At 39.9% G+C, this 23,437-nt stretch overlaps 1 protein-coding gene across 4 annotated transcripts in view; it reads right to left on the bottom strand.

Annotated features, from left to right (window-relative positions):
• The window catches only part of arhgap10 (Rho GTPase activating protein 10), a 57,699-nt gene that overhangs the window by 13,506 nt on the left and 20,756 nt on the right, over positions 1 to 23,437 (bottom strand). For all 4 annotated transcript variants that reach the window (XM_078262759.1, XM_078262766.1, XM_078262751.1 and 1 more), the window contains exons 6-20: positions 22,399 to 22,509; positions 22,101 to 22,205; positions 21,785 to 21,914; positions 21,188 to 21,294; positions 20,976 to 21,070; positions 20,157 to 20,238; positions 19,898 to 19,940; positions 19,719 to 19,787; positions 19,133 to 19,207; positions 16,232 to 16,316; positions 14,311 to 14,369; positions 11,724 to 11,829; positions 9,478 to 9,637; positions 6,623 to 6,764; positions 2,307 to 2,463 (exon numbers count right to left, since the gene is read on the bottom strand). In XM_078262759.1, coding sequence (XP_078118885.1) covers positions 2,307 to 2,463; positions 6,623 to 6,764; positions 9,478 to 9,637; positions 11,724 to 11,829; positions 14,311 to 14,369; positions 16,232 to 16,316; positions 19,133 to 19,207; positions 19,719 to 19,787; positions 19,898 to 19,940; positions 20,157 to 20,238; positions 20,976 to 21,070; positions 21,188 to 21,294; positions 21,785 to 21,914; positions 22,101 to 22,205; positions 22,399 to 22,509 — 1,526 coding nt within the window. The remainder of the gene's footprint in view (positions 1 to 2,306; positions 2,464 to 6,622; positions 6,765 to 9,477; positions 9,638 to 11,723; positions 11,830 to 14,310; positions 14,370 to 16,231; positions 16,317 to 19,132; positions 19,208 to 19,718; positions 19,788 to 19,897; positions 19,941 to 20,156; positions 20,239 to 20,975; positions 21,071 to 21,187; positions 21,295 to 21,784; positions 21,915 to 22,100; positions 22,206 to 22,398; positions 22,510 to 23,437) is intronic.

Genomic DNA, 23,437 nt, shown 5'->3' with positions numbered 1-23,437 from the left:
TGCAAAAAAATACCCGCAGGAGAGGAAAAAAAAAAAGAGGAGTTGATTACATAAGTAAAATACTGTAGCCTTGTTCATCTAATCCTGCAACTTAGAGAAGAAATGCATGATACGCACATGCCTACACACACACAGGTGGGCACATACCCACAGAGGTCAAAGTGAGAAAGTATTCACATTGTCCTGAGTCAAGTTGTGTGAGATGGATTTGTTTTTATTTTACAGCTCTTTTCAGCTGATGGAGAAGGAGAAGTGGACAGTGAATGAGGGGGGAAAAAAAGTCTATTCCAAGGTGAATCTGTAGACATGACACAGCAGTGAGTCTAACATCTGCAGCATAACCCAATAATTCATCTCTCACATCAGCATTCAAGACAAGTCATGGGGTGGAAACAACAAAAAGGACCAAGGACTTAGTAGAGAGAGTGAGGAGAGAAAGGAGAAGCCAGAGAGAGGCAAAGCCCTGTTGAAGCATTTTCCATCTAGTATTAGTACAAGAGACAGAGAGAGAAGTACAAACAGTGGCTGACATTTGACTAATAGCAAAAACATTGGGACTGAGACTAAATATTAATTGCACTATTGCTTAATCTATTGTTTTATTTTTTTATTAACTCTGAAGGATTCACATTAAAAATTGACATGGTTATTTGCTGCGAGTGCTGCGAGTCAATTCACAATGTTCAAATATCGATTATTGTTAGTAATAACAATCCTTGCTAAATACTCTTTTCACCAGGGTGGAAAAAACAGAACTGCACCGCAACCACACAGTGCAGTGAAGTGTAACTGCTACTATGATGCTCTATAGGAGTACAACAAGTATTCAAGCAGTAATTCTATAATGAGGGCAAGATGCATTTCTGATTTAATAATCTCCCAGGGAAGAGGCAACGAGATTTAAGAGACATTATTGTAAGGCCCTTATTGAGTGTGCTAATGGTTAACATAGGAATAATTTACTCATCATCTTATTTTGCTGCAATAAGAAACATAACTGGCAGTTCAGGTCTTCATTAAAGCTATAGTGCGTAGTTTCTGTCGCCCCCATGAGGAATTCTAAATATGGACAACAAAAATGTTGGTGCGTCCACATGATACAAGCCTTCCGTGATTGCGCACAGCCCCCACCCCTCCTCCACGCAGTTGCCTGTAGCCAAGGAGGACACAGAGGATTAAAAATGATGATGATGGACTCTTCAGAAGAGGTAATTATCTTCACTCGAGTTTCTGCGCACGAACGTTGCTGGACGACACAATCTTCTGAACACAGCTATGCTGAGAAATACAGAGAGAGTTGGGTGGAGCTGATAGTCTTGATTAGCTTAGTCAAATCTAACTGTACAATGTCCCTAATACGACTAATAACTAGAATACTAATAATACTTTTAACATTACTACTGTTTGCAAACAATCACAATAATTATGACAATGCCACCACAGAACCAACCACATGAAAAGTAATAATTTCCTACTTTAAAAAATGGCTTTACATTACACTTGTATTTTGCCTGTGTAGTGAAAGTGCACTTGCTTGAAGTCACAGCTGTGTAGCTTGGTTCCAAACCTGTGATTTGCCACCCCCATCTCCAATATGTTCAGTGATTCATATAGAGAATGAATGAAGTGAAACAAAATGGCAACTTAGTCTGATTATCAGGCTAACAACTGTGTTTTGGAAGCAGAGACCAGTTAATTACAACATGCCTAAATTCGAACACTAGTGTGTACTAGTAGTAGGCGATTTGAGGCGGGATGCCATCCCCCTTGTAAGCAATGCCCCTTGTTAACCTGCCACCCCCCACACCCTCCATCCCCTGGTAGCAGAGAGAGTGCAGGGGCAGAGGGTTTGTTTAGTTGGACAGTTAGTTAGTCTAGTCTAGCCTGACTCATTGATCCTTTATCTGACTGGGGTTTGTGCAAGTTAGAATCTATGTTCCCAGCCATGGCTCTGAAAGATCAGTAGGCTTACTGAGCATTAATGGATTAATCTATGGTGCTGTCCATGGTGCTGAAGTAGCAGACGGATTTGTAATTGCGACTTTTTTGCTTCTGTAGGTTTCATCTTGGATCTACAGTATAATATTATCTAAACAATACAGCTGGGGGGGGGGGTGCAAAAATAGTGATCAAAATATTAAAAATATTAAATGTCTTCAATTCCATTTGTAATCCATACAGTGTACACAGCCCACATTTGAATATAAACCATTTTGATTAATTTATGTCTACTTCATTCCCAACCAAAACCTGCATTGTCAGTGGTGTAGTGGTGATTTGGTGCTTCAGCATAATGAACCACTCACCCGGAGTTGCTGCCTGAGCTGAGGCTGTTGCTAAGGGGAACATGGTCACTCTTCTCAGGCATCTCTGAGGCTGAAGCTGACGACGACTGGGACGATACAGACTCATTGCTGCCCATTGATGTCTCATCTGTAGCTTGGCTGGAACCATCTCCCACTGCTGACATTTGGATTAAAAAAAAAAAAGTTTTAGTTACTTGAATCTTTTTATTCATTTTATTCTACTGTAAAGCATTCAGCTTATTCCAACTTACTGATGATAGCTTGCCTGATAAAACAGCTGAATAATTTATCAATACATAAGGCAATGCTGCATCAACAGGGAATTTTATAAATCAAACTGCTGTCAAAACAGGCGAGACTTGCAACCAAGTTTGTATTGTTCATAATAATATACTTTTGCAGTCATAGACAGGAACCTAAGTAACACTACGGAGATCCAAGCTCTTTTATTTCAATTTTACTGTCAAGCAAAGATCCTGCTTCGGGGAGACGGAAAAGACATTGAAGCAACTGTTAATGTTAAAAAGTAGCTTGTTTGGACTATTTTTTCTTTTTCCCCAGCAATGGGATTGGCATTACGGGTCTGTTGTACTGTACACTTTGTTTGTTGTATTTAGTTTAAACTGTGATTTTCACCTTAACGGAATGAAACTCATTTATTTAAAGGCTTTTTACTGTACATCTACACATATGTTTTCAGTTGTGATTAATTAGCTGCTGCTGGGAACAGCGGTCTTCTGGAAGACTTAAGCTTTTCTTTGAGAAAAGAACGGCACAGAAATCATTCTTAAAAAAGGAAGATGTGTTCGGAGTTTTGCCGACCGGATACGGCAAAAGTTTAATCTATCAACTAGCTCCACTACCTTCTTCGTTGCTCTGCCTGGTTGTAGTGCTATCCTATTGCGTGCAGAGGGAATTTGAAAGACAACCGTTTATCCCGCCCCTCAGATTGAGCTCTGTCAATGGTGAGTTCCCAGACCCAACATCTTGATGTCGTCTGGCTTGTCAGGCTACCACACAGGCAAAATAAATGAAAACACCTGTGTGGGTGGACCATGGGTGCGCAGGGGCCCGTTTCAGGAAGTAGGTTTAACAAAGTCTAAGAGTCTAACCCTGAACTCTGAGTTGATTTACCCTGAGATGGGAAACTCTGAGTTGAGTCAGTTCAACCAACTCAAGAGTAGGTTGACTCAGAGTTAAGCGCGTGCACCACCACTATAAAAAGGCAGCATGAATGGAACTATGATACTACGATTCACCATGGCAACAACCACAAAAAAATCAGTCGCCGTACTTTTCCCCCTCTGGAACTGGAAATACTCATAAGCACATACAGTGAGTTTGAACATATATTTTCGTAAAAAAAAAAAGCAACACGGCTGCTGCTGCAAAAGAGCGAGAATTGGCGTGGGCGAAAAATGCTGCTAGAGTAAATGCGTAAGTTCTAATATAGTGTATTAATTTCATATTTAATCACAAGTATAATATTACTGGTGAAAACTGGTGGGGTGGTTTTGAACCTATAATCTATTTCCTTTAGGTGCAAACATGCAGGTGAAAAAGTACTACTAATCCCATTCTGAGGTTGCAGCACCATGTCATTAACAGACTTATATTTTAAAATAATTTATTTCAAAGGGTTTTACATCATTCACCTGCAATCCTGTGGAACTCCTTTTTAATGTGTCTTACTGGTTTGTGTCCAGGGAATACTACAAAAACGTTTTAAAAAATGTTTCAGAGCGAGTCACATTCTTCTGATGGCTCTGCATACAGTGGCTTTACTATTATGCTCCGCATCACCAATGTTGTAAAGAAAACTGCAAAAAAACGTAATGCGACACAAAGAATCTGCTGGGATGTAGAGCATGTCCACGATGGGTAACGTTAGTGATATGAGGACGGATAAGGTTATGTACATATGTGATGGAATGTGAAGAAAAACGATACCGCTCAAATAGGTAGTTATCTGGAAATAAAAAAATACATCTATAGTCGGGGCCTATCATCTCCCGACGTATGTTTAACTCTCTACGAAGTAATACAGCTTCTTCATCAATGAGATCGTCGACAAAAGGACATGACATGTCCGAGAAAAAAACTGTTATAGCCTGCCTAACAGAGTTAATAAACCAACCCTGTTTTTTTTATTCATGCAGATGACAAACTGGCTAAAATGTACCTGCTACAGACTGAATGAATGAATGAATGAGGAAATGAAAGAGCGCTGTGTCAGAGGGAGGAGACTGAGAGAAACTCGAGGTTTATTGAAGAAAACCTGCTCCTGACCAGGTTAGGTTCACAGGCTCTGTTACCATAGTAACTCTGATGTTAAGTTTCCTCTCTTTCTGAAACGGGCTGGAGTTACCCCTCCCTCTCAGGTTTGATTAACCGCTCTTTCTGAAACGGAAAACCCAGAGTTTCTCTCATCTCAGGGTTAACAAACTCAGAGTTTTCACTAAACCTGCTTTCTGAAACGGACCTAAGGACCTTTGAAAATCATATTTATTATTAGTTGTTCACTGGGCGGTTTGCTGGACGAAGGTGAATGAAACAAACCAGGTTCGTACCCCCTGTCAAAAATTACAAATCACTTACTAATTATATCACCCAAATCTGCGACTCCACTTGGCCTTAAGGAGCTTTATAGTGATTTTCAGGTTATTGTTTAGCTGGTTCACTCTGATAGCATCGTTTTCAGCTGCAGTAGGCAGCTGTTTTCAGTTAGAACACTCTAAAAACCAACTGTAGACTACCTGCGTATAAGCCAAATATTTCCCTCAGAAGTTGGTAGAGCCCACAAAACAGCTAAAAGAGAGTGAATATTGTGATTGCATTTGCCAGGAACACAGAAACACAACTTTAAATGAATTATATAATGTTGCTCCGCAACTGTTTGTTTACCCTATCAACTTAAAGAGTTTTTCTCGTTTCCGCTGCCCCCGGGCAATGGTGGCCTAAAGGTTAAAGAAGCGAGCTTGTGACCGGGAGGTCCGACAGGATAAAATCTGGAGGGGAAAGTGAAAGAGCAGTGCTTGCCCCTCCTTCATTACCACCACTGAGGTGCCCTTGAGCAAGGCCCTTAACCCTAACCGCTCCAGTGGAGCTGCTCAGTGGCCAGCAGATCAGACTGTGGTTTTACTGGGCAGCTTCCAGGTATGAATGTGTAACTGTGTGAATGTGACAGGTCGTAGTTGCAAATGAGAATTTGTTCTTAAAATCGACTTACCTGGATTAAGGTTAAAAAAAAAGTAGACAAAAAAAGGGCGGCCTCTAGTTCACCCAGTAAGAGCGTTCGCCCCATGTTGGCCGAGTCCTGCAGCGGCCCGGGTTCAAATCCAACCTGTGGCCCTTTGCTGCATGTCATCCCCCATCTCTCTCCCCCTTTCATGTCTATCCACTGTCACTACTTAATAAAAGGGAAAAAGCCCCAAAAAAGAATCTTAAAAAAAAAAAATTTGATATCTGATATTGTAGGTTTAAGCAAATCAATAACAAATACACAACTGATCTGAAATGTCGAGACAACTTACCTTAAAACCATTACGTGGGACTCATATGAAGGACACAAAGGTTAAAAGGATAACGCCTTTTATCCCTGATATTAAAATACCCCATGCTAAAATCTGGAGCGAGGGAGGTAAAGAGAGGCAATCTGGTAAGCAGATTTAGATTCCTTTTGTATGGAGGGGAAGGGATTTGTCTGGCCCTGGAAATTGCTGGAGTTAGATTGTTTGGGTCACTAGGTCAGCTGATCAGCTCACCTGATGCACAGGAGAGGGGCCCTGTCATTGTCTCCGATTTCATCAAGTATCAGAGGAGTTAGTTAATTTTAAGCATTACAACAAAAAAAACAAGGGGACACATAGTCATAGATGCAAATCTCCCCACACAGTAATAAAGAGAGGACTCGACTAAGGTTCAGTCTGTCATCTGTAAACAGTGTTATGGTTCATAGTGGTCAAAAATACACTCAGTTACCAGCTTATTACTGTAGGTACAACTAGCTTAAACGACAGTTATGCTTTCTAATAAAACAATTCATGCCTAATTTAAGAGCATGAATTACTAATTAGCACACACAAATTACCAAACAAATGTACCTCCGATACCGGTTGGGCTCTGTAAATTAATAAATAAATTTGTGAGTTGCATACTTTCTGGAGCACTGAGGTCGTTTATATCTAAAATGGCTTATTGGTAAGGTTTATATAATCATTCTAATTCTGTATGATCATATAAGTCTTTTGTCAGACTCAGTTCCTTAAATATATATACAGTAGAGGTGTGAAAATATACACGTGCACATCTCTTACCATTCTGAATGTCTAGGGCTTGTGGATTGTAGACAGCCAGTGGCCGATTCTGTCGACTCTGCTTCTTGGACTGCCTTGTGGGGGCAGAGAATACTGGGGCAGCAGGTGAAAAAGGGCATGACTCCGGAGCATCTGCAAAGATCTGAATACACAATGTAAATACAGTAAGTCTTTACCAAAACTAAAACATGGTGGTTGCAGATACTCTGTAGTGTTGAGCAGCAGCATGTCCTCAACTGACCTCACTTAGTGAACAGGTTTTGAAACTCACAGGCTTTGTGTAGTGGTAGATGAATGGAAAAGGCCATTTGCAGCCACAGCATGTGCTCCTAGGGAGAGCTGAGCAGCTCATTGATTGGACCCTAAAAACTTCATGCGAGAAGATTTGGCTTGTGCCAAAATAAACAAGAGCAGCTCCACATGTAACGCAATCACATCCCGTCCAGAAATCTGGGTCTAAGTTAAGGTGACATTTCTCCTCAGAGAAATTGAGTAAAATAAACAGGGTTTGGACCTCGAGGAGGGCTGGCCAACTGGCACTGCCTGTTTACACCGGGCCGTGTTTACATATAAACTTCAGATGTAGAGTTAAAAGAGAATAGGGCTGCAGAGGAGAGGAAGTCTCAGCAGAGCTTCAGAAAGGATCACAGACGAGGAGAGGAGGGAGGTAGGGAAGGGAGGAGAGAGAGAAAGTGGCAGAGAAAGTGAGCCAGAGTGTGAACGGGAAAGGCAGACACGGAGGAGGGGGCATGAGAGAGAAAGTTTGGAGGAGAAAGGCAGATAGAAAAAGTGAGAAATCTGATATGGCTGAGAGTTTCTGCTGCCTCCCTCGCTCCCTCTCTCCCCTCTCTCTGCAGAGGGAGGTGAATGTAAAACAGAGTCTACTGTTGGTATCTGGGGTTATCAACAGTCTGGAGTGGGACTAAGCTGTGGGGGAAGTTAATGCCTGTCTGTCTGTCTGCTCAACTTTCCCCCTGCTCTAACACGCTGTACTTTCCAAAATGCTCTTGCTGCATTCTAACACTGCATCCTTTATCACCTGGACGGTGTTGGATACCTCTGGGTAGTTTTAGAGACTAGCAGTGTACACTGTGTTGCTGATGTTGTTTTAGCACATTTGTATACCCCGTTGGTTTTCACCAGGCATCTATATTCTCTCACACCCCATTTTAGATTTGTGAGCTTGGGTGGAGATATTATTTGCAATACACATCATCTTCCGTTTAATGAAGCTGGGGGGGGGGAATTACTAAAAGCTCCTGGTTTCATATGCTTCTATGCAGAGTGCAGTCCTGCTTCAAAACAGATTAGAAAACTAATCTCAAACCTTTTTCTCTTTTGACACGGACAATTTGTGTTGTCAAACCCGTTTGACACCGATTAATGACATTCTGGGGCGATTACATGATCCCATGAACTACAGGTTATGATACAACTCATAGGCAAAATAAATGTGTTTAGGCAGGCAAAGGACCTTCCAAATATAATCAAATGCATATGATAACCTAAAGATAATCAACCTACTGAAAATGAACAGAATAAAATGTGTTTAATCCTGGTGTGAGCACTTGGGGCTCCCCCTATTGGGCAAATAAAAGATTCTGGATATTAAACTGCTGTCTAACTCCTCTGTACATTAATAACTGGGTGAAGGGTATGCTGTCCCAAGGCTTGAAGTTTAATGCGGTACAAGTCTCATTATCTGAGAACTTTATTTCTGCTCATTATACTGCAGATAAAGTAGGGGTGTAACGATACATTGATTTGGATCGATACATCGATTCAATCATCAACGATCCAACATTATCGATACAAAGTGAAAACATCGACGAGTCATCTTTAAGATGCGCCTTTATTTTCCCACTTCATAGTTATTCTTTTTTTTAATTAAAAATTAGTTTTTAATTTAGATGTCTGGAAGAGCTTAGTAATGAAATTGCCAGATCATATTTTAGTTGCTTTTTGTAAATATATATAAATGTAACTGATTGTGTTATATGGGCTCATGTATTGTCTCGTATCGGTCACAGGCCCCTGAATTCAATCGAATCGAAAACGTATTGTGGCACTTTGTTATATAAGTAAACATTGTATCGTTGTCCCAAAAAATCTATAGAATATCGTACTGTGATAAAATGTGTGATTTACACCCCTAAGGGAAAGCAATACATTTAAAACGCATATGTCCAAACGACTAAGTAACCAATATGGTGCATTTTCATTGCTAAAACATTTGCTCAAAGAAGCTGGATTAAAGGTGGATAGGCATGATTTCTATGTAAAATAAACACAAGTCTAAACAGCCTTAACAAACAGGACATACAGAAGAGAAGAGCTTTACACAGAAAAATACAAAATTTCTAAATTAGATCTTTTGCTTTGCTTGCACATTTTTATCCTTAAATATCAAGTAATTACACGCCACCCAGGTAGATGAACATAAAGGTACTGTGTGCAGCTTACTGATGTCATGTCCCCTGATTCAGATTTGATTTGGTGTTATCATTGCACCTTGTGTTGCCTAGAGTGTCTAGCTTTTAGTAAATATAATTGGATGGCAAGTGGAAACACAATTACACACTAAATGACAGACTGAATCATAAAAGTGCAGCCAGTGTAGTAATGATTTGACCAATCAAAAACCGACATTTTGGGAGAGAATCGAACATAATGCAATAAAAAGACTTTTTTTTTTTTTTACAGACACGGTACTAATTACTTCCTCTGAAACATATAAAGTACTATTAAAAGTAGACTTCCAATTTTCGGAGTGTTCAGTTTCAAGTGTATTACTTTTGTGATGGTACAGTCGATACTGCACTGCATGTCTGGCAAATCCCAGTCTTGACTGTTACCTTTTCATTGTGCTCAATGAGGATCTCCACCACAATGTTCTGGAATTTAAGATCCATGATGGCAGCGACAGTGTCCTCTTGTGGCCTCATTAATGTGGGGCCAAACACCACGCCCAGGTTGGCCACGGTCATCAGGTTCTGTTTACTGTGAGCCGCCACACTGAGGAAGATAGCAACTCACATTATACACGTTTTACATATGACTTTTTTTAGGACAGAATAAAACTGTACTTAAGTAAGAAACAATAACCTTTGATTCTACCTCATTGTTGATGTCAATATTTAACAAGGGATCAGTGAACAGAAAATGGGATAGATTAAATACGAACAAAGAAAAACAGGGCAAAACTCTACTGTACTGTGACTGTAATGTATGCTATTAAAACAAATGTGAAAAAATTAAGTCTATGAGCAAACAAGAAAATGAAGACAAACATAGTGGCAAATGTCAACTATCGCTTGGCTGCTGCATGATACACACCCTTGACATACAGTACAGGTTTTCCCCGTGCAAACTGTTTAAAAGAGCTTGTAAGCCACCAGGCTTTGCAGCGTCTCATCTTGTGATCAATTTAGTTAGTGGAAGACAGTCTCACTCAATAAATATAAGGCAGTTGCTATGTAAAATTGCTCCTGTGCTCTTAAATTGTAACAGTTTTTATAATGTTAACTGAAAGGTCGTCTTTCTTTTAGGCAACGCGGCTCACTTCTGCTAAAAAGCACTGCAGGAAACCCTCAAGTGTGTATCGTTTCTTCCTATAATGCATAATTTCACAACAAGCAATCCTATCAGGATAACTTTTAACCTTTTCTTGATCTTTTTGATTCTGTGAATCACTTCTTAGTTATCTTGTTTTTTATAGTGAGCCAACATTTTGTCAATCACATCACAGAGGCACTGAAAACTGTGACTTCGTAAAGCAGCCACTGCATTCTGAGATAAAATGACAACTAAAAATGGGGTATTTTAGCACATCTTATGACATTTTAAATTTTTGCCAACAACAGTAAGCTGTAGCAAATCCTAGCCAATACTCTTTAATCCAAACATTAAGTTGTCCTGCATGTACATTTTGGCATTTGTAATTCCCTACACTAAATATAACATTAAATCAAAAATGATAGATTTGTGCATCTAGACTTGTTTAAGTTCCAAACATGCCACTGATAAGGCTTTCCTTACTTTCCAACAACTATGAATACCGCTGGCAGTGGCTATTTTGATTATTTTAACAACACGGTAATGACATTTGACATGAAGGAATGATAGGTTTCATTAAATGTCTTCAAGATCAGTTGTGAAAACAGAACACCTTCGGCAGATGAAACTTAATCTTAGGAGGTCATACGAAAGTGAAGAAAAAAAACATAATTGGAAGAAAAAGTTATTCGAACAGGTGAAGAGATTTCACACTCAAAATATGATGATATGCAGTGCATCTGCAGAGAGACAGTTTAAATAGCTTCAAAGGATGCCTTTGAAGACAAAAACATCGGTGACAACTCACATTTATAACATCTCTGAAACCATTTCAGATAGGAGTGTGAAATTCTGGCTTTGCTTCCTTCCCCTGCAGGACATGCACACACGCCAACTTCAGAAAAATATTCGAGTCTCTCCAGTCTGGAGAATTTCACGCTGGATAATCCAAATTCAATTTCAATAGCGCTGCCTTTTTAACAGAGCCTGATTCTGCAGCGGGTTTCTATGAAATAAGATCCACCAGACTTTCACCGCCTCAGGGAAGAGGGATTATTTACTTATCTTCAATTTGCTCATATTTAGTTTATAAAAAGCTTGCTGAGGTAAAACCTTGTAATGTTAGCTAACATTATTTCTTAAATCTTTCTTCCTATCTAATCTCAAAAATGGAATGATGCACAATAGTGGTCTATCCAGGGGTGTATAGAGTAATCTCAAGAGAGGCCTTAATTTGAGAGGTCCATTTAATTTCACTTCACTGGCTTTCTGTACAACGGCATGCTGAACAGGTACGGCAGGCTACACAATCCTAGCGGCATTAATTTTCTTACCCAGTAGTCACTGAGTAGACAGAGAGGAGATGGAGTGACAGCAGGGAAGGGGGAGTGAAGAGAGTGGGAGTGAGGAAGAGAGAGAGAAAAAGCATGTGGAGTGAGAATGAGGAGACAGACAGGAAGAGCAGAAAGAGAGAAAAGAGAGAGAGAGAGAGAGAGAGAGAGGTGGAGATTGGGTGAACTATGACCAAGGAAGTATGAACACTCACTTGGCCAGATGCTTCATAAGCAGCCCAAGGACTTGCCGATTCCTCTCCGGCAGTTTGTGGACCAGGCAGTGGACGGCTTGGATGCGAGACTCTGGACTACCACCCTCTGTTCAAATGCAGAAGCAGCAATTCACTGGCATTAAACTACAAGCATTTCTCTGTGTGGCAAAGAGCCAACAAAGCTGCGATTGAATACTGTAAAACATTAGCAAACAACACATTTAAAGATATTATGATACACTACATACACTGTTGATTTGAGCAGTGCACAATCAGAGGTTAAGGTACAGAAACAGCAAATAAAAGTAATTTAGCAGATTAATTGTACCCTCGAATACTTCAAAAGTCCTAAAAAAAAAAACTATTTGGATACATTCTGGAAAACTAAAAATTGAGCAAAAGTTAGTGGACCTTTACGGACACAATGATCAGAGGCAATCACCCCCAAGGACTGGAGTGTGATACATTCCTGTTTAAATAAGTGAAGAAGAGGTGTGAAAGTGATATATGGTCTGAAGCTTCCCAGAATTTGGCAGCAGGGACCACTAGGCTGGCGTAGGAGATAGCTTTACGTTACTGTCGCTACCGTATAAAAGGGTTGTGTTAAAACCCCCAAGATCATCTCTTAAACATTTCCTCACACATGGGCATCTGACCGCCCACACACACAGACTCACAAAACATCATTACTATGGGAACGACAAGGATTTAAACATGGAAAAAAGCTGCTTATGGATGCTGTCATCCATCAAAAAAATATTCGTTGCTAATCCATTTTTTCCCCCTCGTTATGAGGGCATTGCGAGCCCCTGATAAAAATGTCAACCTGATCCAATTATAGCACTTGTTGTAATAAGATTCAAGTTTGGCTTGCTTTAAAAACATTTTCCACAGAAATTATGTTATGTGGGCGGAAAAGAAAATTGTGTCTTTTTGCTGTTCAAGGTCACTCACTGGACAATTTGAGGGCATGCAATTACAGCATATTTATCCTTAAACCTTTCAGCTTTAAACTTGAATGGCTTATTTGGCCCCACGTTTTTAGTAGCAAGTTAAAATAGGTGGACATTAGATGAAGATGTGCAGTTCTTTAAAGGTGCAGTAGGTAAGACTTATACAACTAACTTTCTGTCATATTTGCTGAAACTGACCCTATGTTTGAGTTGAACTACATTAGGCAGATCATTTAAAAAATAAATCTGGCTCCTCTGGCACCACCTACAGCCTGTAGTGCGATTTGCAAAAATCCACAGCTCCCTGTTCAGATACACCAATCAGGGCCAAGGAGGGTGTCTAACTGCGTGTCAGTCACTGCTCATGCACAAGCATTCATTCTCCCTTGTCGGGGGAGGGGCTTAGGAGACCGTTTGGGCTTTAGCAGAAACGGGGGGAGAGACTGAGAAGTTGTCGATGTTCAAATTCTTTGGCTAAGTCCTGGATGTTCACAATCCTACCTACAGCACCTTTAGGCCCTGTTCACACAAATACGCTCGCGAGTGAAAACGACAAAATATTTTATCAGATGTGCCTTTCATTTAGACGGTGACGCCATTTTTGGGGCTTAAAAACGCAAAAAAGTGAAACCACCCTCCAGAGTGGAAATCTTAAAAACGTGTGTGTGTTTGTATGCGTGTGTGCCGTGTGCTGCGTGTCATATGTGTTTTTGTGTGTGTGTGTGTACCATGTGTGTACCGTGTGTGTTTGTGTGTGTGTGTGCGCCGTGTGTGTGCATTGTTTGGAGCAATAACTCCACCTCCTCGTCTGTCCAGACAAAATTGTCAGCTTTTGTTGTTCGCTTCGCGCTACTAGGGAGAGGAGAGGGAGAGAGGAGGAGGAGAGGGAGACAAGTAGAAGGTTCGGACTGGCGTGCGGACTTGGTGGATCGCATTTCACACACTTTTGTGTCACCATATGCACGCAGATCCCCCCCCATAACGCTCGCCTAAACGCGGAATAAAAAGTGAGAACGAAACGCCACTTTTGCGTTTTCTCTTCAGATCGTTTCCGTCTAAACATAGCCTTAATTGGCTAATACATGTCAGAAGCACAGTGTTATAGTTGAAATGTAAAAAAAAATGTCTAAGCCGAAGTCAGCTGAAAGGCTTTTTGGTGAACCAGAGTGGGTAAACTGTATTCACTGGAAGTCAACAGCAAATATATTCATATATGTCATGTAAAACAGGACAAGAGTGTCCTCAGATGGTGGGAGTGCACAGTTCTGAAACCAAGTAAGAAGATATAAAGGTATAGCATTAAAAATAACACTTTTTAGACAACTGTGGATACATCCTCATCAGCATTCAAGACACACACTGCACAGACAAATGGCTCTAGACTATGAACCCTTTACTTAAGAGGATTGGCCACTATTACCCACTTAAGAGAATTGGTAAAAAAGTAACAAAAAGTTAATGAAAGCAATGATGTTTTTCACTTGACTGCATGTTTCAAATAACTCACTGAAGAACAAACCATTGTCAGAGCCTAAACTAAAGTCCATCTCAGACTGATACAACACATGTACACTGCTGTTTGATTAGGGTCTGTACTCAGATGAAGTAATGGTATATGAGGTGGTCAAACTTACTCGCAAGGCTAATAAAGTCTTTGTAAAGTCCATAGGTCATCAACGGCTCAGGAAGGCTCCTTTACAGAGATAGAGAGAGAAAAAAAAGAAGGGTGGGGGGTTTGGATGGAGAAGTGAGAGTTGAATTGAGCCATGGGGGGATAGAAATAGCCGGCACACTGTTTTATAGGGTCTGCACACAGCAATGATTAATGTGGCAGGGCCAGGGGATGGAATTAGACGGTGCACGTTTGAGATAACCAAGTTCATCTGAAGGTACTTTCACACTGCAGCTGGCCAGTGGCCAAAGGTACTTAGTCTCAGAGGGAAACCAAGGAGATTGACCCTGCTTTATTCCAGCAGGCCAAACACAAAGTAAAAGACAAGTCAGAGCAACACTCAGCACGGTTAAATATAGCATAACAATATATGCTATGTTATCTTGAACAGTGTTTAAAAATTACTAAATGTTGTGGTATTGCCTAACTAACACACAGTGAAGCTCTCCTTTACTTTAGGAGTTGAAACAAGAGAAGACTCTGTGACAGAGTCTCACCACCCACAACCTGTAACAAACTGCTTCCTTAAAGCTTAAAATCCGCCCATCACAACACAATCTTCACCCATTTGAATAGGCCTTGACATTTACATCCTGATCAGAATACTTGTTGGTGGATGACAGTCTAGCTCCTGCACTGTTATACAGCAGTGGACACTTAACACATTACATTAAACACTACAGTATTACAATTTAATGGTAGCACTTAGGTAACAGGAGTGAAAATAAGAGAGAAATTAAATAGAACAGCTTTGATGTTGTTATTTGTATTGCATGTTTTAGCAATGAAATGAAAATGAAACTGTAACCAATTATTGAAAAAATAGCTGACAAACATTTGTTTATAATTAATATTTAGCTTTTTCAATTTGACATTTAAAATCTGTTCATTTCCACAATGATAACATGTTATAGCATAATGAACATACATGAACACAATTGAAGTGTGCAGGTTACACATGACACAATTTTTTTGTGATGGTCATAAAACCTTATGAGTTTAAATACATAACAATTGGCTTTTTGTAAGTATTTTTCAATGTTTTTAAGAAAAACAGGCAAATTCCAAACTCAGAAAATGCGACTTTTATCTGTCAACCAGGAAGGAGTTGATGAATGTGGAACAGGCATACAGTAAGCAATGTGACCTCGCAAAGGGGTTAATTATTCAGAAGCACTTTGCATAATTAACTTATTTTACAAAAGACAGAGACGACTATAGACTGTTTCATATTCAGGTGAACAGTGGTTTTATAATCATCAAATAAGAGCTATACAAAGAAAATGTTCCATTAACCACTGGGGTTGTCTTAGGTCGCTATAAAGTGGATTTACTTAGAATATGCACTAAGCAAGTGTCTCTGGACTGGTCCATTCATGTCATATCCTCAGTGCGAGCAACAAATTACAAAACTTAACTATCCCAAAATGTGTTCAGCAGTCACATCACTCAGAATGTACAAGTTCAAACAAATAGTTTTGTTGCGAGTGACAGTAAGCATTAATTTGATCACAATAGAGTTTTTAGAAATTACTAGCAAATTAACATCATTAATGCTTACTGGGTAGAAACTGATGCAAGTAAGGATTTTTTTCAGTACTGATTAACATTTTATGGTTTTATCCAGAATTATAACTGACATTTTAGCAGTCCAAAACACAAAGATATTCAGTTTATAATCACATATGACAAAGAATCAGCAGATAAGTGAATTATTCTGAATTTTTGCTCGAAAAATAACTAAAACAATTAACCGATTATCAAATGAGTTGCCAAAAGACTTTGTATCGATCGCCAAATCGATTATTTGACACCTCTAAATGGTTAACATTTGTTTATGTGTCGGTGTGTGAGGGCGCGTCTTTCATCCCACTGATCCTTACCTCAGATAAAGCTTCAGTGCACTGGTTATTGTCTTAACGTCCCAGTCCTCGCTGGTGGACATATTCACTTCGTTGCTCTTCTCATCTGAATGAATCACAATTATGAAACATATCTTTACTAGGAAATTCCCTGAATGAGGTAACAACACAAAGCACCAGCTAACTACTGTTTTGGCATTAAGCAGCCAAAGACTCGGTGTGTTTATGTAAGAAGCATAGAAAGTAAAAATATATAACATACAGTAAATGTCACTTGTAATTAGCCATGTGAGGATAAAAGCAGTGCTACTAGCCTTCGGGTTCTGGGTCTAGCATAGCCCCAGTGGATATGGAAGGAAGTTACAGCTCCTGTAGAGGGCTGCTGGTTCTATACTTATTACAAGTTTAATTAATCCCTCACTACTTCACTGGCTCCACAGGGACGCCAGCGTTGTGTCGTGCTGAAAATTCAGCAGGCTTTAGTCACACCTTAAATAACCTCGGATGAACAGCAGAGAATGTGGAAGTGTAATGTTTCAGTGAGGAGTTGTGAGTCAGACACATGTACTGCACAGGGCTCAGGTCACCAAACAGACTTTAACTTCGTGGGTGGTAGGTGGTCTGTGTTGGAAATTTATTTTTTGGATTTCATCTTAGCAGTACAGCCAGGAGGACTGCGTTTCTCTGCCTGCTCTGTCCACAAAATGGCCTGTCCAATATCTACTTTTTGAAACCAAATGTTGTTGAAGTTTGTAGCTAAGGTTCTGCCTCTGCACGTGTGTATGTGTTGAGATTGATGGTGTCTGCACAGGCTCTGTAATCTGCTCTAGCACTAACAGGCTCGGATTTAGGTCAAGGGCACAACGTAAAACTTTTGGCAGTAGCAGTTGGAGTAGCATTGATTATGAAACTGCTAACCACAAAGCAGCAGCAAGTTTAAATATACAATTTATTTTACCTTAGTTATTTACATCAAGCCCTTGGGGACATTACTATACTGTGTGGTAGTGACTTTAGCATAGTAGCTAAAGTTAGAACTGCAGCTCCTATACACCCTTAGATGCATAAAAACATTTCGCCATGCAAATCCATTACGCAGAAAGGTCTGTTAAACTAGAAGAAAATGTCATGACCATCAAACATTTTCAAAACTATGGATAGGTGGATTGACAACCTGGTAAAATGAGTGTGAAAGTAAGTCCAAGATAACCTGAAACAAATATCATGTATTGACCTTTACCCAAATACATATACAAACAATGGGTGTAGAAATCTGCAGTATCATCAAGGACTTGTTGAACGGTACCAACATTTTAAAAAGGTGAAGATGTAGAGTGGATGCCAACAGTTAAAAGGAACAGTGTGTCCGTGGTGTGTCCCACCCTGAGGAAAACTATGTTTCTGGTCATTTAAATGAATTAACCCTTTAAAGTTATCAAGAGTTGTTTGAAGACATTGTTTTGAACTGAGATGATTTAACCGAAGTAGGAAGGAACATAAACATTTTAGGCATCTAGTCAGCTCTCTGGAATAAATGGCCCACCATGTTTGGACAGATCATTAATACATGAATGGTCATTTCCGCCTTAAACCATGAAAATGTGGAATGTATCAAATAGTTCTTTGGAAACATCTCACAGCATTCCTCAAATTTGCCTCACTTTGCAATTATATCTATAGAACTAAGAAGTCTAACTCAGCAACTGTGATAGCCATATCCTGACTAACACATACTGTACAAGGGACAGGTCATAGACAGAATGCAGCTCACTTTTACAGTCTTCTTCCTGTTATATTGTTGCCTGACATTCAATAGGTGCTGCTCTCTTTGTTTGTACTGTAATATGATGGGAGACTCTTTTTCTATCAGTCTGTCCTCTCTGATTGGACCCTGGCCATGTCGGTGGGTGAGAGATGAAAAGGAGGAGGAGTGGGAGGATCCAAAGTCTTTCTTCAGGGTTTAAAGCTTGCTTCACCCACACACTGTGAACTGTTGTATGCATGAACTGTTTGTGAATGTGTTTGTGTGTTTGTGTAGAAGTAGTACTACCTCTGTCATTTCAGGGATAAAACACAAGTTACGTTCAAGGCAGCTTAATGAAAATATCTTATTCTACATGGTCAATCAGTGAACCAACCTTTGCAAACATCAAAGTGCAAGCATCTGTATTGTCCCCTAATTCACAATAATATGTGGAATGTCTAGCCGACAGACAAATGTTTCTTTTACTATATTCAGGCTTTAAATAAACTTCTTAGAGTGCCGCAGCAGAGTGTTAATGTAGTGCAGAGCATGAGTCGGCAGATTGGGAGGCTGAAAGGTTTTGGGGAGGAAGCTGGGACAGGCAGTGGTGGCTGCCTGAGTTTGTTGTCATTCTGAACACAGAGCTGAAAGTGAGCTGGTGTCTACTGGAGACGGCAGGAAACCAGAGAGCAGACAGGGAGCAATGGAACGGACAGAGAACAAGCTCTATAGAAAAGAAGTGGAGTGAAAGGGATTCAAGACAAGTGAGAGGCATAAAGGAAATTGAGAAAGACGACTGATAGACAGTTTTAGTGGTGTGACAATGATGCAAAAGCCAAAAAGTGAAAGGAAGTTGACGGGAGGGACCCTGTCTGGTTGTCTGGGGGATATAAAACTGAATTGAAAAGAGGCAAAGATACACCCAGGCACTTGTTGCACTTCAGAGAGACATGGTTCTGATCGGCTGAGTCATGAAATGTTTGTCAGTCACTATCTTTTTAATATCGACAGACACATCCATTACATCAGCACATTTAACTTTAACTGGGGCAACCTAATATCACAGAGATAGTGCAGAGGCATCGCAATTAAAATTTTAACTTTATTGAGCTCTTACTAGTAACTCTCTACGCAAAATACATTTCCAGAGCAGAAAAAAATAATATACTTTAACTTACCAATCATTAATAAGAGGAGCTTCTGGACCTTGGAGCTTACCCCAACAACTCTGTACAGGCCTTGGTCATCAATACCTAATAGGTAATAACAATAATGAAACACACACACATATATATATATATATATATATACATATATATATATATATACATATATATACATATATATATACATATATATATATATATATATATATATATATATATATATATATATATATACATATATATATATATATATACACACACACACATACATATACAACAACCATGTACATGTATGTGGAAATGTATGAATGTCATAGATATAGAATGTCAAGATTTTTACTGAAAAAGAGGTCAGATAAGCATGTGAAGACTAAAGCAAATTAATAAGAACTTTAGAGCTACAAAATGAAAGGCAATATCTACAGTACACACTGCCAGTCAGCCTTTTGTTTGAATATTGGAGCAAGTCTGCCCCCTTGTGTACAGATAAAGATACTGCAGCCATGTTACCTGTTTCTATCCACCAATTCTCATGGTAAATTTCCCTAAATAAATCACCTTATCTGAGCTTTCCTATATTTACATATCTGAAGCTCACCTCTCTTCTCTATGGCGCTGATGGAGTTCTTGATAAAACTCAAACCCACATCATCCAGCTGGGCATCAACTGCAGGTGGAAGATAAGAAAAAAACTTCAAATGTGGTGAAGCATTGCACTCATGAAACTTAATGGTATTCCTTTACAGATACAAAGTCTGTTACAGCTAGATTTCTTACTTCCTCTTTCTTTAGAATAGGTCCTCCCAAGAAAGTGTCCAATCTGTTAAACAAATTAACAAAAAACAGAACTCTTTATGACCTTTTAAAGTTTATCAAGTATACTTAAGCCGTTTGATATCCAGTAAAGTGCAGATATATGAAAGTATATCAAACTAAAATGAATGGTTTTCTATAAGATGGCAGTTAAACACAATACAATGGGGCTACATTAGCAACATGTGAGTGGTTGATGACATAGTGCAGGCAGCTGACTCACAGGTTCCTTCCCACCCATGGCTTGCATCCAGAACTTGTGGTCATCCTCTGACAGAGCCTGTACTGTTAGCACCGTGCCTGGCCTGAAAGAGAGCCATACCACATCAGCATTAGAGCCATACCACCGTCACCATCAGCAAAGCCTTAGAGGTACAGTACAGTAAAGCATTAGGAGATGTCAGTGTCTATAAACTATAAACCATAAAATGTGCTTCAGCAATCTTTGAACAAAAAACACCCTCTGCCAAGGGCACTTGCACCTTGGACTTGCAGTAACTACAAATAGTATTAGTCATCCCAGCTGGATTATAAGACAGTCATGAAGGATCAGATGGATATCAAGTTACTCTTCCCAATCAGAATGGATGTGTGGACTCAAATCTGGGGTATTGCTCTACTATTTATACTACAGGGCAGGGCAGAGTTAAGTTGTGAGCCAGAATAAGACATTCATTAGAGGAGAGCACAGCAGGGTGTGACAATCCTCCCAGCTAAGTGTGTGAGGGCAGCCCTCCAACACAAATCCTGCTGTCCTGCCCTCTGCAATCCAAAACACATAGAGCAACAAGCTAAAGGGTAATCAGCAAGTGTGTGGAGCTAAGATCTTTAGCAAAACTGTTAGTGTGTATATCACAGCAGATAATCTAAGAGCTTTTTGGCTGCTATGGACAAGGGACATGAGATGATTTTGCATTGTGTTCCAGCAAGAGTCATCAAGGAGAAAAGTAACTGCCAGTTGTAGCAATATGTGAATTGACACCTGCAACGACAAGCACATTATTACAGTTTGTTTGAGAAACAGTGTTAGGTGATGATGTACCGATCTGTTATGTCAAGTTCTAAGCAGAACCTCCTGTCCAACACGTCTGTCGTTTTGCGGAGACAGGATTTGAGCGTGACAGACTCCGTCTCACCCTGAAAACAAAAAAAGCAAACTTTACTGTACAGAATGTTGCAGTGACAAAAGAAGAATCAGAAAAATAGCATGTTGTTCTGAAAAGTATTTTCTATATGTGTTATTTGACTACTCACAATCTTGCCACCAGATCTGTGGTCAAAGGTCACCATGTGCAGAATTTTCTGCTCTTTGACAAAAGTGCTATAGCGCTTGACCCAACTTGAACCAAAGGGAGGTGGCCCTGGAGAAACGGTATCACAGACATTCAACACTGTTTGGATCATAACAATTAGTATTGCTAAAAAATTGCTCACTTTGTCTGTATTCCATCAACATTTTGCAGGCGCATCACTACTGCTGCTGCTTCAAAATAAATTTCAACCTCCATGTTTTGTTCGTAATAGCAATGTAAAATAATTACTAGTCTGTCCAAACTTTCCTGTCACAACAAACCTTTAGATAATGTCACTGACAACATGCAGTAGGTACAGAAATCATTTCAAGTTGTGTTTTAATGAGTCAAAACCACTCTACTAACACACTTTTACAGTAGTTGAAGGAAAGCTGTAACCCCGCCCCCTCTTCTGACCATGACATTGGACAGTGTATTTTGGGAGAGTTTGTCATGCATTCTCTCCTTGACTATGTTTCCTCGCAGCAGTGTGTGTTATGAATCGGTGTAATATGACACCCCATATTAAAAACACATTTAAACTATATAAAGGTCTTACGTTTTTCCTGTACATAGAGGTAGCCTTCACAACTGATAGGGCTGGTCTGTCTGTATTCTTGAGGTGTCTCCCTGATCCTCTTCATCAGTTCGAAGACCTCTGACCGTGCGCCCTCAAATCGACTCCTTGTCTGGGAGGGAGAGGAAGCAAACACACGATCCAGGAAGTCACTTCCTAATGCTCAGTGGTAAGGCAGGAAGACCTTGCTAATGAGAGGTCACTGCAAATCAAAACTTATGAGCTTCCCTTGGAAAACCCTTTATCTCCATGAAATCAGTTGAATGGTAATATCGCATTGCCAATTAATATTTCTTACATTCTGAATATTGATCTGCAGTGCTCTTTTATAATGGTCAAAGTCCTTGGCGAGCTCGAAGCCCTGGTGATAAAAGGTGAAGACCGTCTGAAAGAAGGCCAGCATCTAAAAATATCACAACAGCGGAAAAAAGAGACAAGAGATATTAATCTAAAGAGTCAGCAAGTGAAAGAGAAACAGATAACAAAATCACTCCTAAGTTAACCCCATGTGACATTTCCTATATTGACCTTTGCTTTTATTAATGTGAAAGACAAGCCACATCAGCGTTGACAATGCCCTAAGGTGAGTCACTCACCGGCTCCACACACTCAAACTTCTTTCTCTCTTGGATCTCTTGCAGTTTGCACACATAGTCCAGTGACTCCTCCTGAAAGTGCAGTCTCATGGTTTCCACCTGGACGTCTGCCTATGGAGGTGGAGAACACAGCGTGATAATTATAGAGACAGACAGATTTATGGAAGCAAAGGAGAAACATTATGATCTCTGTGATGCAGTGCAATTTAAGGTTGTTCATGTTATTGCATTATATTCTTAAAAAGGGTATGTTGAAGTTGGTTAGTGCTCTATCAAATACTCATGATATTCAAATGCAGTTAATTTGTATAGCCCCAAATAACAAGTTTGTCTCAGAGGGCTGTATAATATGTACAACATTCAACCCTCTATCCTAACACTGTCAATGCAGATAAAGAAAAGCTTAACACACCCGAAAAACTGTAACCTAAGGAAGTACAACAGAGGAGAGATTCCTCTTCGGCAGTAACATGAATAGACAGATGACATACTTAAACTTAAACCTATTGGCAATTTAGAGTTTCCAGTTAATCTACAGCAACCTGCATGTCTTTGGATTGTGGGAGGGAAACAAAGCACTCTAGGGGAAAGAATGACAGTTTATCTGTGTTTTAAGCCCCCAACGTCTTCTTCCAGGCAGCGCTGCCTGGAAGGCACTAGGATTAGGCAATGGTTAGGGTTAAGGTTAGGGTTCGGTGCCTTGAAGTCAATTAGGCAATGGTTATGGTTAGGTCTAGGTGCCTTGAAGTCAACGGTCGCAGCGCTGCCTTGAAGTCGACGTTGGGGTCTTAAAACACCATCAAGCAAGAAAAAGCCCCAGCCAGCTGGGGGAAGGGGCAATTTGTTTTCTTCTTGCTGTGAGGCGACAGCACTTACCACTGTGCCACCCCAGAATTAAAGTTACAATCTAAGAACTGCAAAGTAGCAATGCTTGAAAATGCTTGGAATACAGAATAACACCATACATAACAGTATACCAAGTTTGCAATGTAACTAAAGCATTTTTAAGTGTAAAATGTGATATAGCTTCTTACTAAAA

This window comes from Sander vitreus, chromosome 2 (assembly GCF_031162955.1).
Source record: "Sander vitreus isolate 19-12246 chromosome 2, sanVit1, whole genome shotgun sequence".
In the NCBI taxonomy this organism is placed as follows: Eukaryota; Metazoa; Chordata; class Actinopteri; order Perciformes; family Percidae; genus Sander; species Sander vitreus.
Note: the sequence above shows the minus strand (reverse complement) of the source record. Positions and strands in the feature narration are given on the sequence as shown.